At 35.2% G+C, this 20071-nt stretch overlaps 1 protein-coding gene across 2 annotated transcripts; it reads left to right on the top strand.

The window, feature by feature from the left end:
- Positions 1-191: 191 nt before the first annotated feature.
- LOC127453992 (SH3 domain-containing kinase-binding protein 1-like) lies at positions 192-19773 on the top strand. 2 transcript variants are annotated; one of them, XM_051720874.1, is made up of 17 exons: positions 192-353; positions 3230-3387; positions 3479-3536; positions 4096-4208; positions 7928-8018; positions 8120-8181; positions 8266-8305; positions 8705-8799; positions 10567-10665; positions 10963-11014; positions 13860-13922; positions 14723-14846; positions 15571-15760; positions 16103-16180; positions 17086-17249; positions 17331-17394; positions 19446-19773. In XM_051720874.1, the coding sequence occupies exons 1-17, from the start codon at positions 350-352 to the stop codon at positions 19473-19475; spliced, it is 1485 nt and encodes a 494-aa protein (XP_051576834.1). In that variant the 5' UTR covers positions 192-349; the 3' UTR covers positions 19476-19773. The 2 variants fall into 2 exon arrangements, with proteins under 2 accessions (XP_051576834.1, XP_051576835.1); XM_051720875.1 differs by lacking the exon at positions 13860-13922.
- The last annotated feature ends 298 nt before the right edge of the window (positions 19774-20071 follow it).

Genomic DNA, 20071 nt, shown 5'->3' with positions numbered 1-20071 from the left:
GGTTATATTTATTTACACATCAGGATTTTCCTTGAATTCTTTCCAAGTGTGTATGTACAGTATATTGTTATGTCACACGACAACTTAACCAGGAGGTTCATACCAACAAAAAACATGTCTTACCTGTTATTCTCTATCTCTATCTATTTCTCCTTCTCATGGTGTAACGTGTCTTGACTTGCTGGGAATGTTTTTTTGTTTTACTAGAATGAAGGAGGTTCCATAATACCTTTGCTGTCTCTAGACTGTGTAATACCAGTGTAATTCACAGTGATTCCATGACACTTTGAGAACTGAACAGAATCTAAATTTTCTGGATTGGTGCACTTAGCACAGCTTTAAAGAGGCCATGGGTGAGTTTTTTAGTTCCAAATGTCTTGACATGATTAGGTAACCTGTGGTGTTTGTGGTATTTGGGTTATGCATATGGTAGCCGCTGTTTTGCGTCAGTTAAGTAACTGATAGTGTAGGTTTATCTACTTCAGTACCAGTTTAATATTAATACCAATATTTATGTATGTATTTATCAAATATGTTTTTGTGTTTATATTCATTTCTTCATCTATCCACTGATTAACTCAGATAGTAGGACACAATGAGGCTAAAGGTCCCCGGGTAAAAGGCACTTTTGATTTTATTTTCTCCCAAAGCTCAAAACAGCAACAAAAACTATCACTGTACTTTCCTTAACACCTGTCTGTCCCTACACACTGCAAACTATTCCTGATCCATGAGATCATTTCATGCAATGTCTAAAGGTTGATTATAAGGTAATTTTATCTAATATTTAATCATTTTTAAAATGTTGCAAATGTATGTACAGTAGCTAATGAGAATCCTTTAAACTATCATTTATTTTGAGACAAAATGCTTGTTTGTCTTTTTTTTTTTTTTTTTTTTTTTTAAAGGAATGTTCCGGGTTCAATACAAGTTAAGCTCAATCAACAGCATTTGTGGCATAATGTTGATTACCACAAAAAAACATTTCGACTCATTCCTCCTTTTCTTTCAAAGCAGCAAAAATTGAGCCACTTACAATGGAAGTGAATGAGGCCAATGAAAGTAAACGTGGCCAATTTTTGGAGGGTTTAAAGACAGAAATGTGAAGCTTATAATTTTATAAAAGCCCTTGCATTCATTCTGTTAAAACTCGTGTGTTATTTGATATGTAAAGTTGTTTAAATTGTCATTTTTACAGTCGTTTTAGAGTTTGTTGACATTAAATCATCATGGAAACGAAATTGTAAAACTGGCTATAACTTTACACAGAAAAGGTTTGTAAGTGATTTTATCACACTAAAATCATGTTTACACACATTCTTTGTCTTGTGGTTAAGTGTGTATTTTAACGTAAAAAAAAAAAATTGTCTCCCATTCACTTCCATTGTAAGTGTCTCACTGTAACCTTGATTTTTGCTTTTTTTAAAGAAAAGGAGAAATTAGTCGAAATTAATTTTTGTGGTGAACCACATTATGCCACAAATGCTGTCAATTGAGCTTAACTTGCATTGAACCCGGAATATTACTTTAATAACTGTCCAATAAGTGAACTTTTCTTAAATGGGGTGAATAGATTTGTAATGAAGAATGTTCAAAGTGGACTCGCATTGACTGATCCAATCACAATAAAGAATAATTTGTTTATAGAATACTTGAGATGTTATAAAATGCCAAACGTGATTGAAATGAACAGGAAAAAGTTCTAATCTTAATTTGTTCCTCAAAAAAGCATCTTGCAGTCTAAAAAGTATTTGCTTTGAGAAATTGTGCCCTATAACTATTGTCCCTATATTTACACGATATAGGAACCCCCTGGGGGCCTTTTACCCCAAACGAGGGAACCTTTTATCCCAAGTGTGGGGTAAAAGGCTCCCTCGCCACCTTTACATGTTTTTTTTATTTTTATTATTCTAATTAAAACATCCTTCCAATTTTATTTCTTTTCACACAAATTATGTCACTTCACCAATATTCAATAAATAATCAATTCTGTAACCAGAAAAAAAGCACATTTTCCTAAAGATGTGCATTTAGCCCCACTGCACCCTACTAAAAGCTTTATTTTAAATATTTTACTATATACAGTATATTAGATATATGTCAAATGTATTACCACAGAACTGTTTTAGGTGTATTTAATTTTTATAACAAGGCCACAATTCAATTCTAATAGTAACATACTGCTTTAGCAGTGACTTTTCTAACACCCATATTTATGCAAAGAAAATTGTTATGGAAGTTTATGTCACTCTCACGTGATTAGAATGCTGCCTTTACGGTTTAGTAAAATTATGTTATCGAACTGCTACACCTAGCTTATATATTACCTGCAAAAAAAACAAACAAAAAAAAAATTGTCCCATTTAACATTCACCATTTACATTATAATCAGATGAAGTCATATATATATACATGTATACTGTATATAGGGTATATACGTATATCAGCCAATCACAGTGTGTCTTACTTTAGTTCATGGAAAACTAGATATCATATGCTGTTGTGAGTCGGTCACTGTGTTCATTGTACTGATATACATTCTTGAATACATGTTGCTCAGATTCCACTAACATACCTCTAGGCCTGTTAAAACACATTTCTCATGGCTGTCCAGCTGCAGTATTGCACTTGAGAGACACTTATCATATCTGTTCGGCATGTATTTTCATAATTAGATGCATTAGTCTTTAGGCTATGTGTAGAGCCGAGCAGGGCGGGGCCGGGTTGGAATGAGACACACCCGGTCCCCAATCAGCCTGATGGGGCGCGTGAGGGATAAAGGCGGCCGGGGACGACAGTTCGAGAGAGAGAGAATTGCAGGCAGCTGTACTGTGTGTTTTTAGTTGTGTGTTTTGGTTGTGTTTTTTGGTTAATAAATTGTTATTTAAGTTGTCAAGCCGGTTCTCGCCTCCTCATTTCCATTGAACCCCCTTACACTATGCATTTTATAAAAGATAAGACTTGCTGATGATTGAGAAAGTACATGTAAAGTATCATTTTAGGGGTATCACATCTTGGGTTAAGATTCAGAAGAGCTATGCTACACGATTGTCATCAATAATCTCTTTTCCCTACAAGCACTTGGTCTGGCTTACTCTAATGCATTGGCGAGCCACCTGATATCTAGTCAGCCAAATACAAGAAGATCTAACAACACAAACAGTTATGACAGTTTAATGCTCCAGTTTACTAACATCTAATCCCTTCACCTTTCTTGTGTCCATTCTAGAGGTGCTTGTTCTTCTAGACTTCGAAGCGACTATGGAAGACGAGTTGACGGTGCGTGCTGGGGACGTGGTGAAGAATATCTCCAAGGCCAAAGAGGATGGATGGCTGGAAGGAGAGCTGAAAGGGAAGAGAGGAATATTCCCTGCCAACTTCGCCAAGGTCTCGTTCTGTTGGAGCACTCTTTCCATGTTCAAAGTTCCATCTAGTTCCCATGATTGTCATTACAAAACAAGTTTTTTTATCCCCACAGGAAGTGCCTGTTTATTTAATAGGAGACAGCAACAGAGAGCCAAGAAGCATAAGAAAATGTAAGTGTACAGTGCCGTTCAAGAGTCTACATTGAAAGTTTTAGGATTTTGAAAATGCTACTACGTTAACTTTTCAATTCAACATTGTACTCAAAGTTTTATGCAGATAACATAATTTGTAATGAAAATTTGTTTTAAATTACAATATTGCAAACTAGAAGCATTTTCACAAGTGGACTCAGACTTTTGAACCTTACTAAATATACTTTTTAAAGCATACATTGTTTTATGAACATATCTGATTTTGTTTGCTTGTTAGTGCACAATAGTAGACATATGAGCACATGTGCCTTAAGTTGTCCAAAAGCACCTCGAAACAGCATGGTAGACTAAAATATGTAGGCTAATGAAAGGTTTGTGCATCCACATCCGGTCGCAAATTATACCCACCAAAATCAAGCCCAGGTTTAGTATCCAACATAAACAGTTCTTGTCTTAAACAGAACTTGTAAAACGGCTGAGAGTGCTTTTGCAGCCTACTGCAGTTCAGTTTGATTTGTTCTTACACCTTAACGTGTTGAAATGTTCCATTTATTTTCCACTTACTTCATCACTTCAGCGAAGAAAGCAAAGGTACAACAGCGGAGATGCGAGGTGACGTATGCCTACACTGCTGTGCACGAAGACGAGCTGGAACTGGTTGTCGGGGAGACCATAGAGATCCTCAGAGAGGTAGATGGGTGAAATATTTCTCTAAACTTAAAAAAACATAATTGCAAATGTAGAGTGTCCTTTCTGTAAATGTTTTTGTGGATTTTTACTGATTACTTTATGGTTTGTGTTAGCAGTGGTTGTCATCGTTTTTGTGAACATTAAAGAAATAGTTTACCTCAAAACCTTTTATGAAATATCTATGGCCATATTGCCATGAAATATCACACCTGTTTTTGAAAACCCTTGACTCTGTAAACAACGTGAAAAAAAAAAAAACAATTAGATTTGGGCTGCGGCAAGATTCTTTGTTTAGACCAGGGCTACTCAACTTCGGGAAGGTCAGGGGCCACAAAGCTGATCCCTGTACCCTCGAGGGCCGCACTCTTAATTTTAATGAGAAGAATGTTGGAATGTTAGTTAATGGGATAGTTCACCTAAAAATTAAAATTCTCTCATCATTTTTTCAACTTCATGCCATCCCAGATGTGAATAACTTTCTTTCTTCTGCTAAAGACAAATTAAGATTATTTAGAAAAAACATCTAAGCTCTGTGGATGAGAGACAGATCAATATTTAAGTCCTTGGATTTTTTACTATAAATCTCCACTTTCAGTTTCAGATGTAAAAAGTGAAACTAAACAGGCGCCACATGTGGCTTACAGATGTGAACATGAAAGTGGAGATTTATGGTTATATAAATATTGATCTGTTTCTCACCCACACCAATCATGTAACTTCTGAAGATATGGATTTAACCACTGGAGTCTTATAGATTACTTTTATGCTGCCTTTATGTGCTTTTTGGAGCTTCAAAGTTCTGGACACCATTCACTTGCATTGTATGGACCTACAGAGCTGAAATATTCTTAAAATCTTTATTTGTGTTCTGCAGAAAAAAGAAAGTCATGCACATCTGGGATGGCATGAGGGTGAGTTAATAATGAGAGATTTGTCATTTTTCGGTGAACTAACCATTTTAGTAATTATTTTAATCATAAAGGGTTATGATTAAACAGTTCGATTTTCTGATATAAATCAGTTCTGTTGTCACTGTGACTGTAAAATAACAAACACCACGAGTGTTCAACATCACATACACCAGAGATGTGTTCAAAACCAAGAGCGATATATCCAAAATTAGCACCAAAAGTCCTTTAGTGACAAGTCATAAATACGCTAACAAGCATTTGCGTGATGGCGTCTCAACTCGGTCACTGCAGGAAAAACGTTTTTTACCCCCGCTCTCATGACATAAGCCATGCTTAGATATTATTTGTTTTTTATTTATTTATTTATTTATTTGTATAACATCCTCTTTCAGTTGAATTCCCTCTCTAACGTGATTCAGCAATGTAGAGAACTAGCGTAAATTCTCATGAAAATAGACACCTCACAGTACATACAGATTTGATAGGCTGCTGATAAATATATTTCTGATGATTATCATAACATAACGCGGGACGCAAAAGATCGCTCGAGGGCCGCATGAGGCCCCAGGGCCGCGTGTTGAGTAGCGCTGGTTTAGACAATCAAAAGACTTTGAGGGCTTTCTGCCCGTCAATCATTCTGCGCATTCACAGGGCAGCCCACATATGGGCAGCAGGAAGGTGAGAGTGTCAGTTATTCGACAGTATGCTATTTTGCTGCCATTGCTTTTGACTAATGATACTGATGTTTACTGACATCAAATTGCATGTTTATTTTTCTTACCTGTGACATAGAGATGCTCTCCTGCTTCATCTCTTTACAACAGTAATGTAGAATGCATAGCCCATAGAGGGCGGGGTTTTGGAAAGAGGGGGCTTGTCTAGTCACAGTCCTGCCTAACAACACCCTTCAGCCATGCCTATATTCACAATATAGCACAGCCTCTCATGCCATATGGCTTTTATAAAATGGTCACCACATAATAAAAATATTAAGGGCACATATGTTCATTATAATGTTATATTTTTTGAGTAAAACCATTAAATGCCATCCTTCTGCCAGAAAATATCGTCCCTGGCAGTAAACAATTATTAATCATCTCTGACAGTAGACAGAACATTGTTAGGCAACATGAATAACTGTCAGCTATGGGTGCTACGGAGTGATACAAATAGAAGTTCCGTGAAGTCAGAGCTGTGTTTTATCATGAATAAAGCACAGCTGTTGACCAATCAGCATCTAGGACTGGAACTATCCGTTTTACAGGGTGCGTCTCAATCAGCTCCCTGTCTCCCTATGTCGTGAATCAGTATATCCTGAACACGAAATACGGGCACTGGTAAGGGTGTTCATCCACTGAACATTGGGACACTTATAACTCAGTTGCCTGCGACACGATAACAAGCTTGCACATTCAAGCACAGCTGTTATTAATCAACACCATCGCTGTATAAATGACACTATCATTCATTTTCATTGAAGATATTCAAATGTACAGTATTATTATGGAAGATAAATTACATAAATAAAGAAATAAAAAACAAAGGAGTGTATTTAAAAAAAAATTATAACTAATATATAGAAGATTTTTTCCCTTTCATTGTCATTATGGATGGAAGACTGCAAACAACATCTCTTTTAAAGAGCAAATAAGGCTTTGACATCATATATTGAATTTACGCTTATGCTCGTCTTCTAATGACTTGAGAGACTTCAGAAGACATGACAACGTCTCTGGTAAGGGAACATAGTGAACGACGATGCCTCCTGGTTTTTACGGTGCATTGTGGGTTTTATTAGGGAGCGAACATTTCAGTGCACTGGAACGATTTTGCAATTGAGACAGCCCTTAAAATGGCCGACTCACTGATCAGTGCCCTGACTACTGAACTAGGGAGCTGATTGAGACGCACCCATAATGTTTTGGAATTGCCATCATTTATCATACCTGCGCATTTCCAAACAATTAAAGCTGAGGTGTGTAATTTCTGCACAACTAGCACCACCGAATGGGATTGCAAAAATAAACATTGTTTTCAAACAGCTTTCCAAATACGCCCCCCTCTGTTGACCAAACAAACAGATAGTCCCGCCCCCAAACAGAGCAATTTTTATATTGCCACAGAGACACAGTGTTTACAGTTTTTGATCAAATCAACCTGTACGAATGGATTACTTATAGTTGCCTCTGCATATTAGCTGGGATAGGAGAAAGTAGTTTAACACCAAAAAAGTTACACACTTCAGCTTTTAAGTGAATGGGGACTGGGATTGTCCAGCTCCAAAAATGACAAAAAGTACCATAAAAGTAGTCTATACTACTCATGTTCTATAATAAGTCCTTTGAACCCATATGATAGCATTTTGTGAGGAATAAACTGAAATGTATGCCTTTATTTACTGAAATTCTCCCGTCAAGGACTGTTGTGCCAGGTTTGAAGTAAATGTCAAATGTCATTGTTTCTTGCATGTCTTGTGACCAATCACAAGCAAAAAAGCAAATTAACACCTAAAAGTTATGAATGCAGACCCCTGCATTCAAATTGTATGTCTAAACAAAGTACCATATATAATTACAAAGCTTGTGGTTTTCTTTAGCTCAGCATTGTTCTTATAGCTCACTGTTAGAGCATGGTGCTAGTGATTATAAAGGTTATATAAAGCCCAGGGAAAAGTTATACTGAAATGTATCTATATATTGGATAAAAACCTCCGTTTTGAGCCCCTTCCTATTTAAAAAAAAAAAAAAAAAATGTATTTATTTTTTTACATTTTTAATGAATGTTCATTACCTTCTGTTTGTCTGGCAGATTGAAGATGGTTGGTGGATGGGAAAGAAAAATAACCATATTGGTGCCTTTCCATCAAATTTTGTGAAAGAAATTGTTGTGCCTTCACAAGGTGAGGTTGTACAAACAAGCATCACCTTGTTTGAGGTTTTTCTTCACAGTAGATACAGTATGTCTGCTTATGTCTTATTGGACCCACTCAATGTTTTGCAGATAGCAAGACAGCAGAAAGCAAAACCAGGCCTAAACTCTCTGAAGCTGTCTCCAACAATGAGGTGAAGTAAATCAGTGTTCTGCTTGATTAAATTAAATATATAGATTTAATTACTAATTTTATTCTTTTTTGTTTTTTAAATTAGGAAAAAGTTCTAAGAGCCATTTTACGGAGAAAATCCAATGGTGAGAATCCAGTCTAAAAACAATATACTGTACATATCATACAAATTATGTTCTTCAAGATTTAAATGCTGTTTAGCAGGTTCTTTTAAACTTAAAGAGTATTTAAGATTTATCACTTTGTTTATTCCCGTAGTTGGTCTATTCTTGACAATGACAGAGAAGCATTAGAGTTTCAAGACAAAAACAAATACAGTCATCATGCTGCGAATGAAAAGATCTATTCTTAAAGGCCTTCCCCTAAAGGCTTCATACCAGAGGAGCTGTATCATGAGCATTCAGATTCACCTACCAAACCTGCCGTGGCAAATCTATACAGAAAAGGGCCAAGTTATTACTAATCTCTTTGTCACAATGTTAATGCAGTGGAGGTAAATTAATACATCTTTAATTGCTCCACAGTGAAAGAATGCTGTCGGGCCATGTTCGACTACACAGCTGTCACTGAAGATGAGTTGAGCCTGAAGAAGGGAGACGTCATAACTATCATGAACAAGGTGTGTCTCTGGTGACCATTTTACTGCTTTTTAATGCACACAGCACACACTACTGTTCTCAAGAATTATTATTATTATTATTATTTTTACCAGATTTGTATAATTCTAACACAAGAAATTTAGCCTTCCAAACTGCTATCTATTAAAGGAATATTCCAGGTTCAGTACAAGTTAAGCCCAATCGAAAGCATTTGTGGCATAATGTTAATAACCACAATAAATAAATAAATAAATAAATAAATAAATAAATAATAATAGTTTTTTGACTTGCCCCTCCTTTTCTTTAAAAAAAAAATCACAAATCTGGGTTCCAGTGAGGCACTTACAATGGAAGTGAATGAGCCAATCCATAAACGTTAAAATACTCACTGTTTCAAAAGTATAGCATCAAGACATAAACAATATGCATGTTAACGTGATTTTAGTGTGATAAAATTGCTTACTAACCTTTTCTGTGTAAAGTTATTGCCAATTTTACAATTTCATTGCCATGATGATGTAATGTCAACAAACCCTAAAACCCTAAAATGACTGTAAAAATGATGATTTAAACAAATTTACAGCTCAAATGATAGACAAGTTTTAACAAAAGGATTAACGTAAGTGATTTTATAAAATTATAAGCTTTACATTTCCGCCTTTAAACGCCATTGTAAGTGCCTCACTTTAACCTCTATTTTTACTTTTTTTAAAGAAAAGGGTCGAGTCAAAATAATTTTTTGTCATAATCAACATTATGCCACAAATGCTGTTAATTCAGTTTAACTTGTATTGAACTTGGAATATTCTGTTAATTTGAACTACCTGTTCAAGACAGGCAGATTGTTCAAGAAACCTGTTTCTGTTCAAGAAAACAGTCATTATTTTAGCTATTCCATTTGGAGCAGGAGTGGTACAGAAATTATGGTGTGTTCAAGTCATGTCAGAATGATCGTATTTACGAGTTAAGCACACAAATTTGTGATTACAAAGGGGAAACTCTGGATTTTCTCTGAGCCCTGACTTTTCGAGTTGGGGGCGGGTTGATTTAAGAATCATGGTGGAAGTAAATTGTTATTGGTAATAATTCAGTTTTACTTGAGGATTTTGACTGCGCAGTTTAGTTTGTATGAATTTTTGGTTTCGATAAATAACGACAAAACTTGCCAGAAAATAAGACTCATTCAGCTGATTCATGTATCGACAAGCATTAGCAAAAAACAGTACAGTTCCCATTATTATATGTGGCTGCGCTAGAGTGATGAAATAGATAGATAAAACATTAATTAAAGGCATGGCTTTGCACTTAATTTTGTTGCATTATTGCAAATATAGCTTCCTGCCTTCACTTGTAAGTGAAAAAGAGAGAAAGAAAAATGAAATTGCAAAACGGGTCCATTCTTTCTGACTAAAATCACTTGAACACACACCGCATCGTATTTACGTATTTACGTATTTACCTCATAAGTTGTAATTTCCCGGGAGGACTTAAACGCACCATTAAACACTTCACTTTAAATTTGTATGCCTGTATACATTAAGCGACGTACAAATAGAATACACAAACTTTATGAAATGTTTCTCCTGAATATCACAAAAGGCTACACTACAGGCAAAGCTAACAAGCATTCATTATTTTATATAAGATCACAGGTCACAGTACACATAACGAACAAGCAATATGTCATACCATGTCAGTTTTGGGTATTCATTAGTGACCATAAGTGTTTTTTCCTGGGCAGAGAGTCAGTGTTGTGCTATTATAATTTTTTTTCTTTTCCTCTGAAGGTCACTGAGGATGAGGGTTGGTGGGAGGGGGAACTGAATGGACGCAGAGGTTTTTTTCCTGATAACTTCGTCATGGTGATCCCAGCGGATGCCCTTCATGTAAGTGAGGCAGAGAAATGTTCTCAAGATTGGCCCATTTGTGCGCTGTTAGAAAATGGGAGCCACAGACCTTGGTCATGTCTGTAATGACACAAGACAGTTAAAGCAGTCTATAAATGACTGTATTTTCTTCCTGTTACTTTGGGCTTATATAAAGACACTGAGTCAGAAGTTTCCATCAGAGGAGAGGAACACTGAAAACGGTGACTAGATTTCTCTACCATGGAAAGACTGTGAGCTTTATTCTGCTCAGAAGGACTAATCCATACTATGTTGACAATTTCTTGTTTGATGCAGACTGGAAATGCAGGCGGCCCACCAGTAAGACGAGGCACTGAGAAACACGCAGGTAAGACATTATCTCCTGTGACAGTAGAAGGGCTGGTTCAGCAAGTCTGTCTCTTCAGATTATATCGAATTTAGTAACTGGAAATGTTGTTAATACTGGAATACTGATGAATGTACTAGCACATGTCAGTCCGCTTTTGAAGCAGTTGTTGTCATTGTATTTTGCACTCTTTCATGATGTGTTGCATGTGGATAAAAATATGGGTTAGTTACTGAAAGGTTGTGGGTTTGACTCCTGCACATAGTTACCCCAGGTTGCTCCAGGACAACTGTCCCTGTAATAAGTGTACAGTAAGTAGTTTTGGAAAGAATCTTTGTGAAACAGCCACTAGGTGTGAATAGCACCTGCCACACAGCAAAGCTATTTGCACTCCAATAATCTGGTGGAAACACAGAAATTGAAGACAAACTGTACCCCTAGTGTCTCAGCAATGGCGTAGTGTGTAAAGACGGTGTGAATGTGTGTTTTTCATGTGGATCACCTGGGTTCGATTCCCCCTTTTTCCCCGCTTTTTCCCGTCCTGTTTCCTGTGTCCACTCTTAATATTTCCTTTAATACTTCTTATAATAAAAAATAAAAATGAATATAAAGGTTGATTTCCTCACAGAGATTTGGTCACGGTGATGGTTAGGCAGTTGAGAGAAAGGTTTGATCCGGGTAAAATTAACCATGGTTTTACTATAGCAATATTGTAGTAACCATGTTTTTTGGCGGAAGCCATAGTTTAAATGCAATTAACCATGGTTTTACTATAGTAATATTGTAGTAACCATGTTTTTTTGGCAGAAGCCATAGTTTAAATGCAATTACCCATGGTTCTACTATGGTTATATTGTAGTAACCATGTTTTTTTGGCGGAAGCCATAGTTTAAATGCAATTAACCATGGTTTTACTATAGTAATATTGTAGTAACCATGTTTTTTTGGCGGAAGCCATAGTTTAAATGCAATTAACCATGGTTTTACTATAGTAATATTGTAGTAACCATGTTTTGTTTGGTGGAAGCCATAGTTTAAATGCAATTATGAATTATAGTTTTATTGAAAGGCAAGTCAGCTGCATCTACCCCAGTCACATAACTTCCCTTATTTGTAAGCAAACCACTTATTTTCCCTTAGCTGATGGAAATTATAAACTGTATACAGCAAAATCTGCACATCTGTTATTGACAACTGTCATTTCTAGGACAGGAAGTATGGTTTTTGCACATCTCACATGTTTTGCACTCAAACGCAGAGACACAGTCTCCTCTTTCCCCTCATGCATACATTTACTGTAATATGCATCATATTCGATTGATTTGCTGCCGAATGATTTCAGTGACAGTGGGAACATGCTGTTAAAAACCTATGTAAACTGTACAAATAGTGCAAGACTATCTTTTCTTTTCTAAATTTTAAATCTGACTTCTTACATATGATATTCACCACCCCAAACCAAAACTGAGCAGCTGTGAGGGGCTGCAAGAGGAAGTCGTAGGCCATGAAGATGTCATGTGAGCTGACTCTAGAGAAAGGCAAGGGTGCAGTGGACCACCTCTGTGCGCTATATAGTACACGCTTTCATTACCATATGAACGTAGATCTAGGGAAACTTGGTATGTATAGGTTGTATTTGTATTTTCTGTATTTGTATGTGTCTTTTATTGCGTTTGTAAATATTCTCAGTTATTCTCGGAATTTTCAGTTGTTGGAATTTATTCTTTTCCAGATGGGTTTACACTCTATATTGCACTATATTACATTGTGTCTGTGATTTGGAATAGTGTGCAGAGTGACAGAGTGAAGTCTTTGATAGAAGTCTTTATTGAAGGTTTGGTTTCGAATGAATTTTTATTTCCATACTGCTACTGATGGAAGGTGAAATAATGTTCTGTATGAGGAAGGATGTTTAAGATATTTACATGTGATATTTATGGCTCTGGCAAGTCTGTGCATGCATTTTATTGTCTCAGTAAAACAACACTAGCGTGATTATGTGCAATTTCATACATTTTGTTTGTTTGTTTGTTTTTAAGAAACTGTATATGGAAGAGAACATTATGCTTTCACTCTTTCATAACACTGTCTTATTTCTTATCTTTTCCCACAAGTAGTATCAAGTCAGTTGGTATGACTCGCAACAAGGACTTTCATGTCTTGTTTGATTTTAATTGCATGAAAACGTCTGAATAAGCACTGGAATTGGGGCCTTTTTGTTTAGTAGATGCAGTTTAATTCTTGAAAAAGTAATCTTGTGCTATTTTATTATTATTTCTCAAAAAAAAAAAGAAAAAAAAAGAAAAGAAAAAGTGGTGAAACAATTATGTTTTAAAATATGATTAATATTTTTACAACTTTCGCCAACAAAAGTAGTCATGTGATGTAACCAACATGTAGGGTTGCCTTTTTTATTAAGACAAAAAAAACAACAACATTATTTTGTCATAATTAAATATCAATATTTTGACATTTTTATGGAAAGGCAGATTTTGTTCTGGTAATTTTGTGTAAGCCTAAAAAAACTGAAAAATATGTTTGAAAACTTTTTTGTTATTAATAATTAAGCTGTGTACACTCTAATGTATTTAAGGTGCAAGAAAAGCACTGTGGTTACACCACATGACATTTTAATGTCATTAAAGAAATGTTGTTTTTTTTTTGTAAGAAAATGTTATAAATGTTTTTTAAAATGTGTGAAATCAACATGGATTACATTTCTACAAACTTGACATGTATTTTAAACTAGATTTTTAAAATATTTATCAGTTTTGTAACCTCAAGCAGATAAAAGCCAGTGCTGTCAGACTTTGATGAAACATACTATGGTAATGATGGTAAAATCTTGTATCTTCCTTTATCTCAGTTAATCAGATACCAGCGATGGACCAGAACAACTCTAATACGAACTCAAAGACAGAAACTAAAAGTAAAAATTCTAACCTTTCCTAACACGTATTTTCATCTAAAAAAAATATTATAAAAAATTTATTTTATGTGTGTGAATATATATATATATATATATATATACTGTATATATTCACTGTATATACTGTACACTCACTGAGCACTTTATTAGGTATGCCTACTTATTCAAGTGATTATCTAATCAGCCAATCGTTTGGCAGCAGTGCAATGCATAAATTCAAGCAGATATGGGTCAGGAGCTTCAGTTAATGTTCACATCAACCATCAGAATGGGGAAAATATTTGATCTCAGTAATTCGACAGTGGCATGATTGTTGGTGCCAGAAGGGCTGGTTTGAGTATTTCTGTAAATGCTGATCTCCTGAGATTTTCACACACAACATGTTACTCAGAATGGTGCCAAAAACAAAAAACATCCAGTGAGTGGCAGTTCTGCAAACGGAAACACCTTGTTGTTGAGAGAGGTCAATGGAAAATGGCCTGACTGGTTCGAGCTGACAGAAAGTCTACGGTAACTCAGTTAACCGCTCTGTACAATTGTAGTGAGCAGAATAGCATCTCGTAGAATGCACAACACGTCGAACCTTGAGGCAGATGTGCTACAACAGCAGAAGACCACGTCAGGCACATTATTAGGACCATAGTGTTCCTAATAACTGCTCACTGAGTTCTGATTTCTAACTAGAATTATTTTGATTTTTCACTAATTTACTCAATTTACTTGATTACTGTTATCTAAGGGAATCCACCCAAGATGATTGCATTTATCTCTTGTCTTTGCACTGTGTTCTTTTTAAACAGGTGAGAAACCAGCCACTAAACACCTTCGAAGTGAGCCTCCTGGTAAAATCAAGTTACCTGGTCTACATAAACCACCAGTTCCACCACCACCAGTGAAGGAGAAGCCCATAAAAATAGTTCCAAGGTAGGTAATGCCTCATAGCAAATTAATTTCAGGCAAAAAACAACAATGTTCAACATTTCATGAGACTCTCAATAAAACACAAGCTACAGCAATTATATTGGGACTCTGAAACACTAAGATTGACTAATTCACCAGTGAATCTCTTTCTGTTGGTCAGATTTGTGCTGCTGTGAGACTGAATTCCCTTTATTAGATAGCCATTTAGCATCCGAGATTTGCATTATGTTTAATTCTGTCTGTGGAAGTGTTGTTCAAAAATGCCTTTGAGTGTTTAGTCTTATGAAGACCAGTGAAAACTTTATGAGTTTCTGAGGGACTAAACAAACTCAGACTGCCCATTTCCTGTTTATATGAGTAAGCATATTTAATTAAAATACAGAAACAGCCCTGTCATCAGGCAGAGTGAATAGAGTGGGTAAATCGGAGTGACAGGAGTGCAAGCACAAATTAATGTATTACAGTTGATATACAGTCAATCTAACTTATAAAACAAATCAAAGCAATGCAATGTTTTGATTGGAACATAAAAGCGCACAACATTAAATATACACAAAATAAAATCACATTACACACAAGTATATACAGTTACCACCTTTCGGATACTGATGTTGATTTCTGTGCATGGCATTCATGCAGTTATATTGAAGATACAATGTGTGGTTTCTTTAAATAGAATGTTATAAAAAAAAAAAAAAAGCATAATGTATATTTCCTTCCTCTTAAGAATTGAAGAGCCGCCACCTATCTCACCGAAACAGCCTCCAGTCTCGCCAATACTGAAAGAGGATAAAGAAAAGGCCCCTGACCAGTTTGACGGTGTAGACGTGTCCTCAGAGAAACTGAGCCATCCCACAGCCAACAGAGCAAAACCTCCACAGAGAAGACCACCAACAGCCCTTGCCACTGCCTCAAATGTGAGCTTAACACACAAAGTCACACACATGGCTACTTGTCACATACAAGCCTCTTAGGATGACTGACTTTGAGTGCAAGAAATAAATTACAACAAAGAAATCTGCCTTGAATTAATTAAATCAAGCCTTGCAACTTTCAGTCAAACTAAATAGCATGATAGCACCAGAGTCATGTTACCCACAATTCCCACCATTTTGAGTCAGTCTAACATGGTCTTCTTTCATCATTTTTTTCAGGGTGATGTCTGTTTGGTTATTTAAGTTGTGTTAGATCATTTTTTATTAGTAGAAGTCGTGTGACACACCTTTGATAATTAATGCAAAGAACCTCTGTTTTTCAAGGACCCAGTTGAAACAGACCACAATGGAAAATCAGAAGAGAAAGATGGATTACCACAAAATATTCCAGCCTTACCAAAGGTTTGGATAACACTTTATAGTTACTTTTATTAAAGGGATATTTCCCCCCAAAATTGTAATTCTCTCATCATTTACTGCCCTCATGCCATCCCAGATGTGTATGACTTAATTTCTTCTGCTAAACACAAACAAAGAATTTTAGAAGACTATATCAGCTCTGCAGATCCATACAATGCAAGTGAATGGTGACCAGACCTTTCAAGCTCCATAAATCACATAAAGGCAGTATAAAAGTAATCCATATGACTCCAGTGGTTAAATCTGTCATCAGAAGCGATATGAAAGTTGTGGTTGAGAAACAAATCAATATTTAAATCCTTTTTTACTATAAATCTCGACTTTCACTTTCCACTGGAGTGTAATGGATTACTTTTATGCTGATTTTATGTTATTTTTGGAGCTTGAAAGGTCTGGTCACCATTCACTTGCATTGTACAGACCTACAGACTTGAAATATTCTTCTAAAAATCTTCGTTGGTGTTCTGCAGATGAAAGAAAGTCATACACATCTGGGTTGGCATGAGGGTGAGTAAATAATGCAAGAATTTTCATTTTTGGGTAAACTATCACTTTAAAAACGTTGTTACATTGTATAATGCTTAACAGATCATTGTTTAATATACCTTCAAATAGTTAATACTTTGAATGCTATATTATGATATATTTTGAATATACATGAACTACTGATCTTTTAAGTATGATATCATATTTGCTGGATACTTATTATTAAAAGATATTTTAAAGTGTTACTAAAGGTTTGAAAATTCATGATATCCCATTATGGAACACATTATATTTAGTCAATAAAATATATCTCTTTAAATGTCTGGTATACATGGAAGCCATGTATCACCTTTCCTTCCTCATATGGAATACAGTTGCATAGATGTTGGTATTTTTCACAGGTTACAGAAAATCCTTCAGCACCTCCCAACAAGATGGACCAACCACCCAAGACACAGTGTGAAACCAAGCCTGTGATTCAGGAGGACAGCGCATCGCTCGCCTCTGTGCTGAAAGTACTCAAGGACCTACGCATGTCACTGGACCTTCTCAAAAATCAGCATGAGTAAGTATAAACCACTAACCAATAAACTGGAATTATTATACCTCAAATCCGTTTTATTCATAATCCCTCTTTTCTGAACAGGAGAGACATACAGGAGCTGAAAGATGAACTGAAGGATGAGAGAGGGAAACGGATGAGGTTACAGGTGAGTTGTGAGATTTGAGTGTATTACTTATGAAGTAAGACAGATATGAATTTGCTTGGATGGTTATGCAGTGCAACTGGCATTCTCACTTAAGTATATACTACACATAGATAAGCATTGAAAACAAATTAGTTGAATTAATTTGTTTTATATGAAATATGATGTCTTGGATTTGTTTAAATATAGCTTTTTGTTTTCAATAGAGAAAAAGCAATGCAATTAATCAATACAGAATATTCATTGATTATTTAAGCTTTTTAAGGCAAGCTCATAAAAATCAAACAAAACTAAAGAAAAAAACAAACAAACAAACAATTAAAGAGATCAGAAAGAAAAAAGATATATAGTTTATAGGACATTGTTTTTGAGATGGGATGTTCTCATGTAATTCATGATATTTTACTCCATAAATATTGCACACAAATTAGCTCAGCAAATGGGTCTCAATTATTGAGTTATCAACTAAAATCAGAGCAGCACTAACTATTCTTACCATCTCTGGATTTGAGGTGCTTTGAATACATGCCAACCCAGTAAATGATATGTACCCCTTAAGTTAAGAAAACCTTTAGTGACAATAAACTTTCAATTAGAACCAAGGGTTAAGGGAGGTTCTTGCAACTAGGCCCATATCCTTATGGGGGCAGCAGTGAGTTACATTTACAACCTGTTTGAACTGAATGAACCCAGAAGTCTGTTCCACTGTGCTGTCTTCCTCTGCTGCGATATCCCATACTATCAGACAGGATTCCTGTATCATTCCTAATCAAGCTCTTAGAAATATCCAAATATATATCTGCCTCTGTTAAGCCGATTGGCTTTAAAAACTTGATTTTTTTTATGTAAATTGTAAATAATATCACCATCTTGTCTCCAATATAAGTTATTAAATATTAAACCATGGTACTGTTTAATTCTTGGTTCTGATTGGTTGACACACCTTACAAGGAATACATTCTATATTAGTGCATGGCTGAGAAGTAGTTTCAGGTTTGTTGACCATATTGCAATTCCATGTCAATTTGCTAAATTATCTGTGAATTATTATCAAAGAGCCATACAGATTACCATAGCAATAAATAAATAAATAAATAAATAAAAACAGGAAAAGACCAAGCAAATTGGATAAAAATTACAAAAATGTCAATTTTGGTGAAATTACTTTTAAAGGGATTAATTTCAAAAATGAACATTCTCTCATCATTTATTCACACCCATGTCATCCCAGATGTGTATGACTTTCTTTCTTCTGCTGAACAGAAACTAAACATTTTAGAAGAATTTCTCAGCTCTCCATACAATGTAAGTGAATGGTGGCCAGAATTTTGAAGGTCCAAAAAGCAAATAAATACAACATAAAAGTAATCCATAAGACTCAGGTGGTTAAATCTGTCGTCAGAAGCGATATGATAGGTGTGGGTGAGAAACAGATAAATATTTAAGTCCTTTTTTACAATACATCTCCACTTTCACTTTCGATTTCTTCTTTGGCGATTTGCATTCTTTGTGCATATCGCCACCTACTGGGCAGGATGAAGAATTTATAGTTAAAAAGAACAAATAATATTGATCTGTTTCTCATGCACACCTACCATATCAGTTCTGGAGATATAGATTTAACCACTGAAGTCATATGGATGACCTTAAAAGTTCTGGACATTATTCACTTGCACTGTATGGACCTACAGATCAGAGATATTCTTCCTGATATATTTGTTTGTGTTCAGCAGAAAAAAAAAAAAAAAAAAAAAGAAAGTCATACACTAGCATGAGAGTGAGAAAATAATGAGAGAATTTAAATTTTTGGGTGAACTATCCTTTTAATATCATGGCAATTTCAGCAGCTAAGTGAAAGCTGAATGGGCCAACTGTCCAGATGAAAATACTGACATAACAATATGTCATAATGTATGTGACTGTAAGTCATTTGTATGGCTCAGAATCAAATACGTTGTCACTTACACACTAATACAGAACCTTGTTGTCAGTTCTACCATGCTACTTAATCAATTACATAAACAATAAACCATGGGTGATTTTAATGTCTGCAGGATGAAGTGGAGGCTCTGAGGAAAAAATAGTGACCATTAAAGGCCGGGCATATTTCACTACCCTCAGCGATGCTCCTCATGGAAACAAACGTGAAGATAACGGAAAGACAAATGTGACATAATAAGGGAATCACTGTAGACCTACTGAATCATTCCTGGCTCAGTGGACAAGAGGCCAATGCAGAGAGCAGGACTACAAAAAGACTTTCTAATAATCTGGTTATCAGCTGATTTGGTTGTGGAAGTCCTTTCCATTCTTTCTTAATACTTGCTTGTCAATTAAAAAAAAAAAAAAAAAAAAAAAAAAAAAAAAATATATATATATATATATATATATATATATATATATATATATATATATATATATATATATATATATATGTAAATACTGTACCAAATAAATGAATATCTTATATTTTCCTGGTAATTCATGGTTACCTTGGTCTTAACGCCTGATTTATTAACATGTTGCCATTTATATATATATATATATCCATCCTGTGGACATAAATAAATATATTTTCCCCAAACTTAATTAACACAGACACTTTTTTCATGTTAAACTTTGAGTGCCATAAACATTTAATATAAAAGCTGATAACAATTTTTTTATGTAATTTATATAA

Source organism: Myxocyprinus asiaticus, chromosome 16 (assembly GCF_019703515.2).
Source record: "Myxocyprinus asiaticus isolate MX2 ecotype Aquarium Trade chromosome 16, UBuf_Myxa_2, whole genome shotgun sequence".
Taxonomy (NCBI): Eukaryota; Metazoa; Chordata; class Actinopteri; order Cypriniformes; family Catostomidae; genus Myxocyprinus; species Myxocyprinus asiaticus.
Note: the sequence above shows the minus strand (reverse complement) of the source record. Positions and strands in the feature narration are given on the sequence as shown.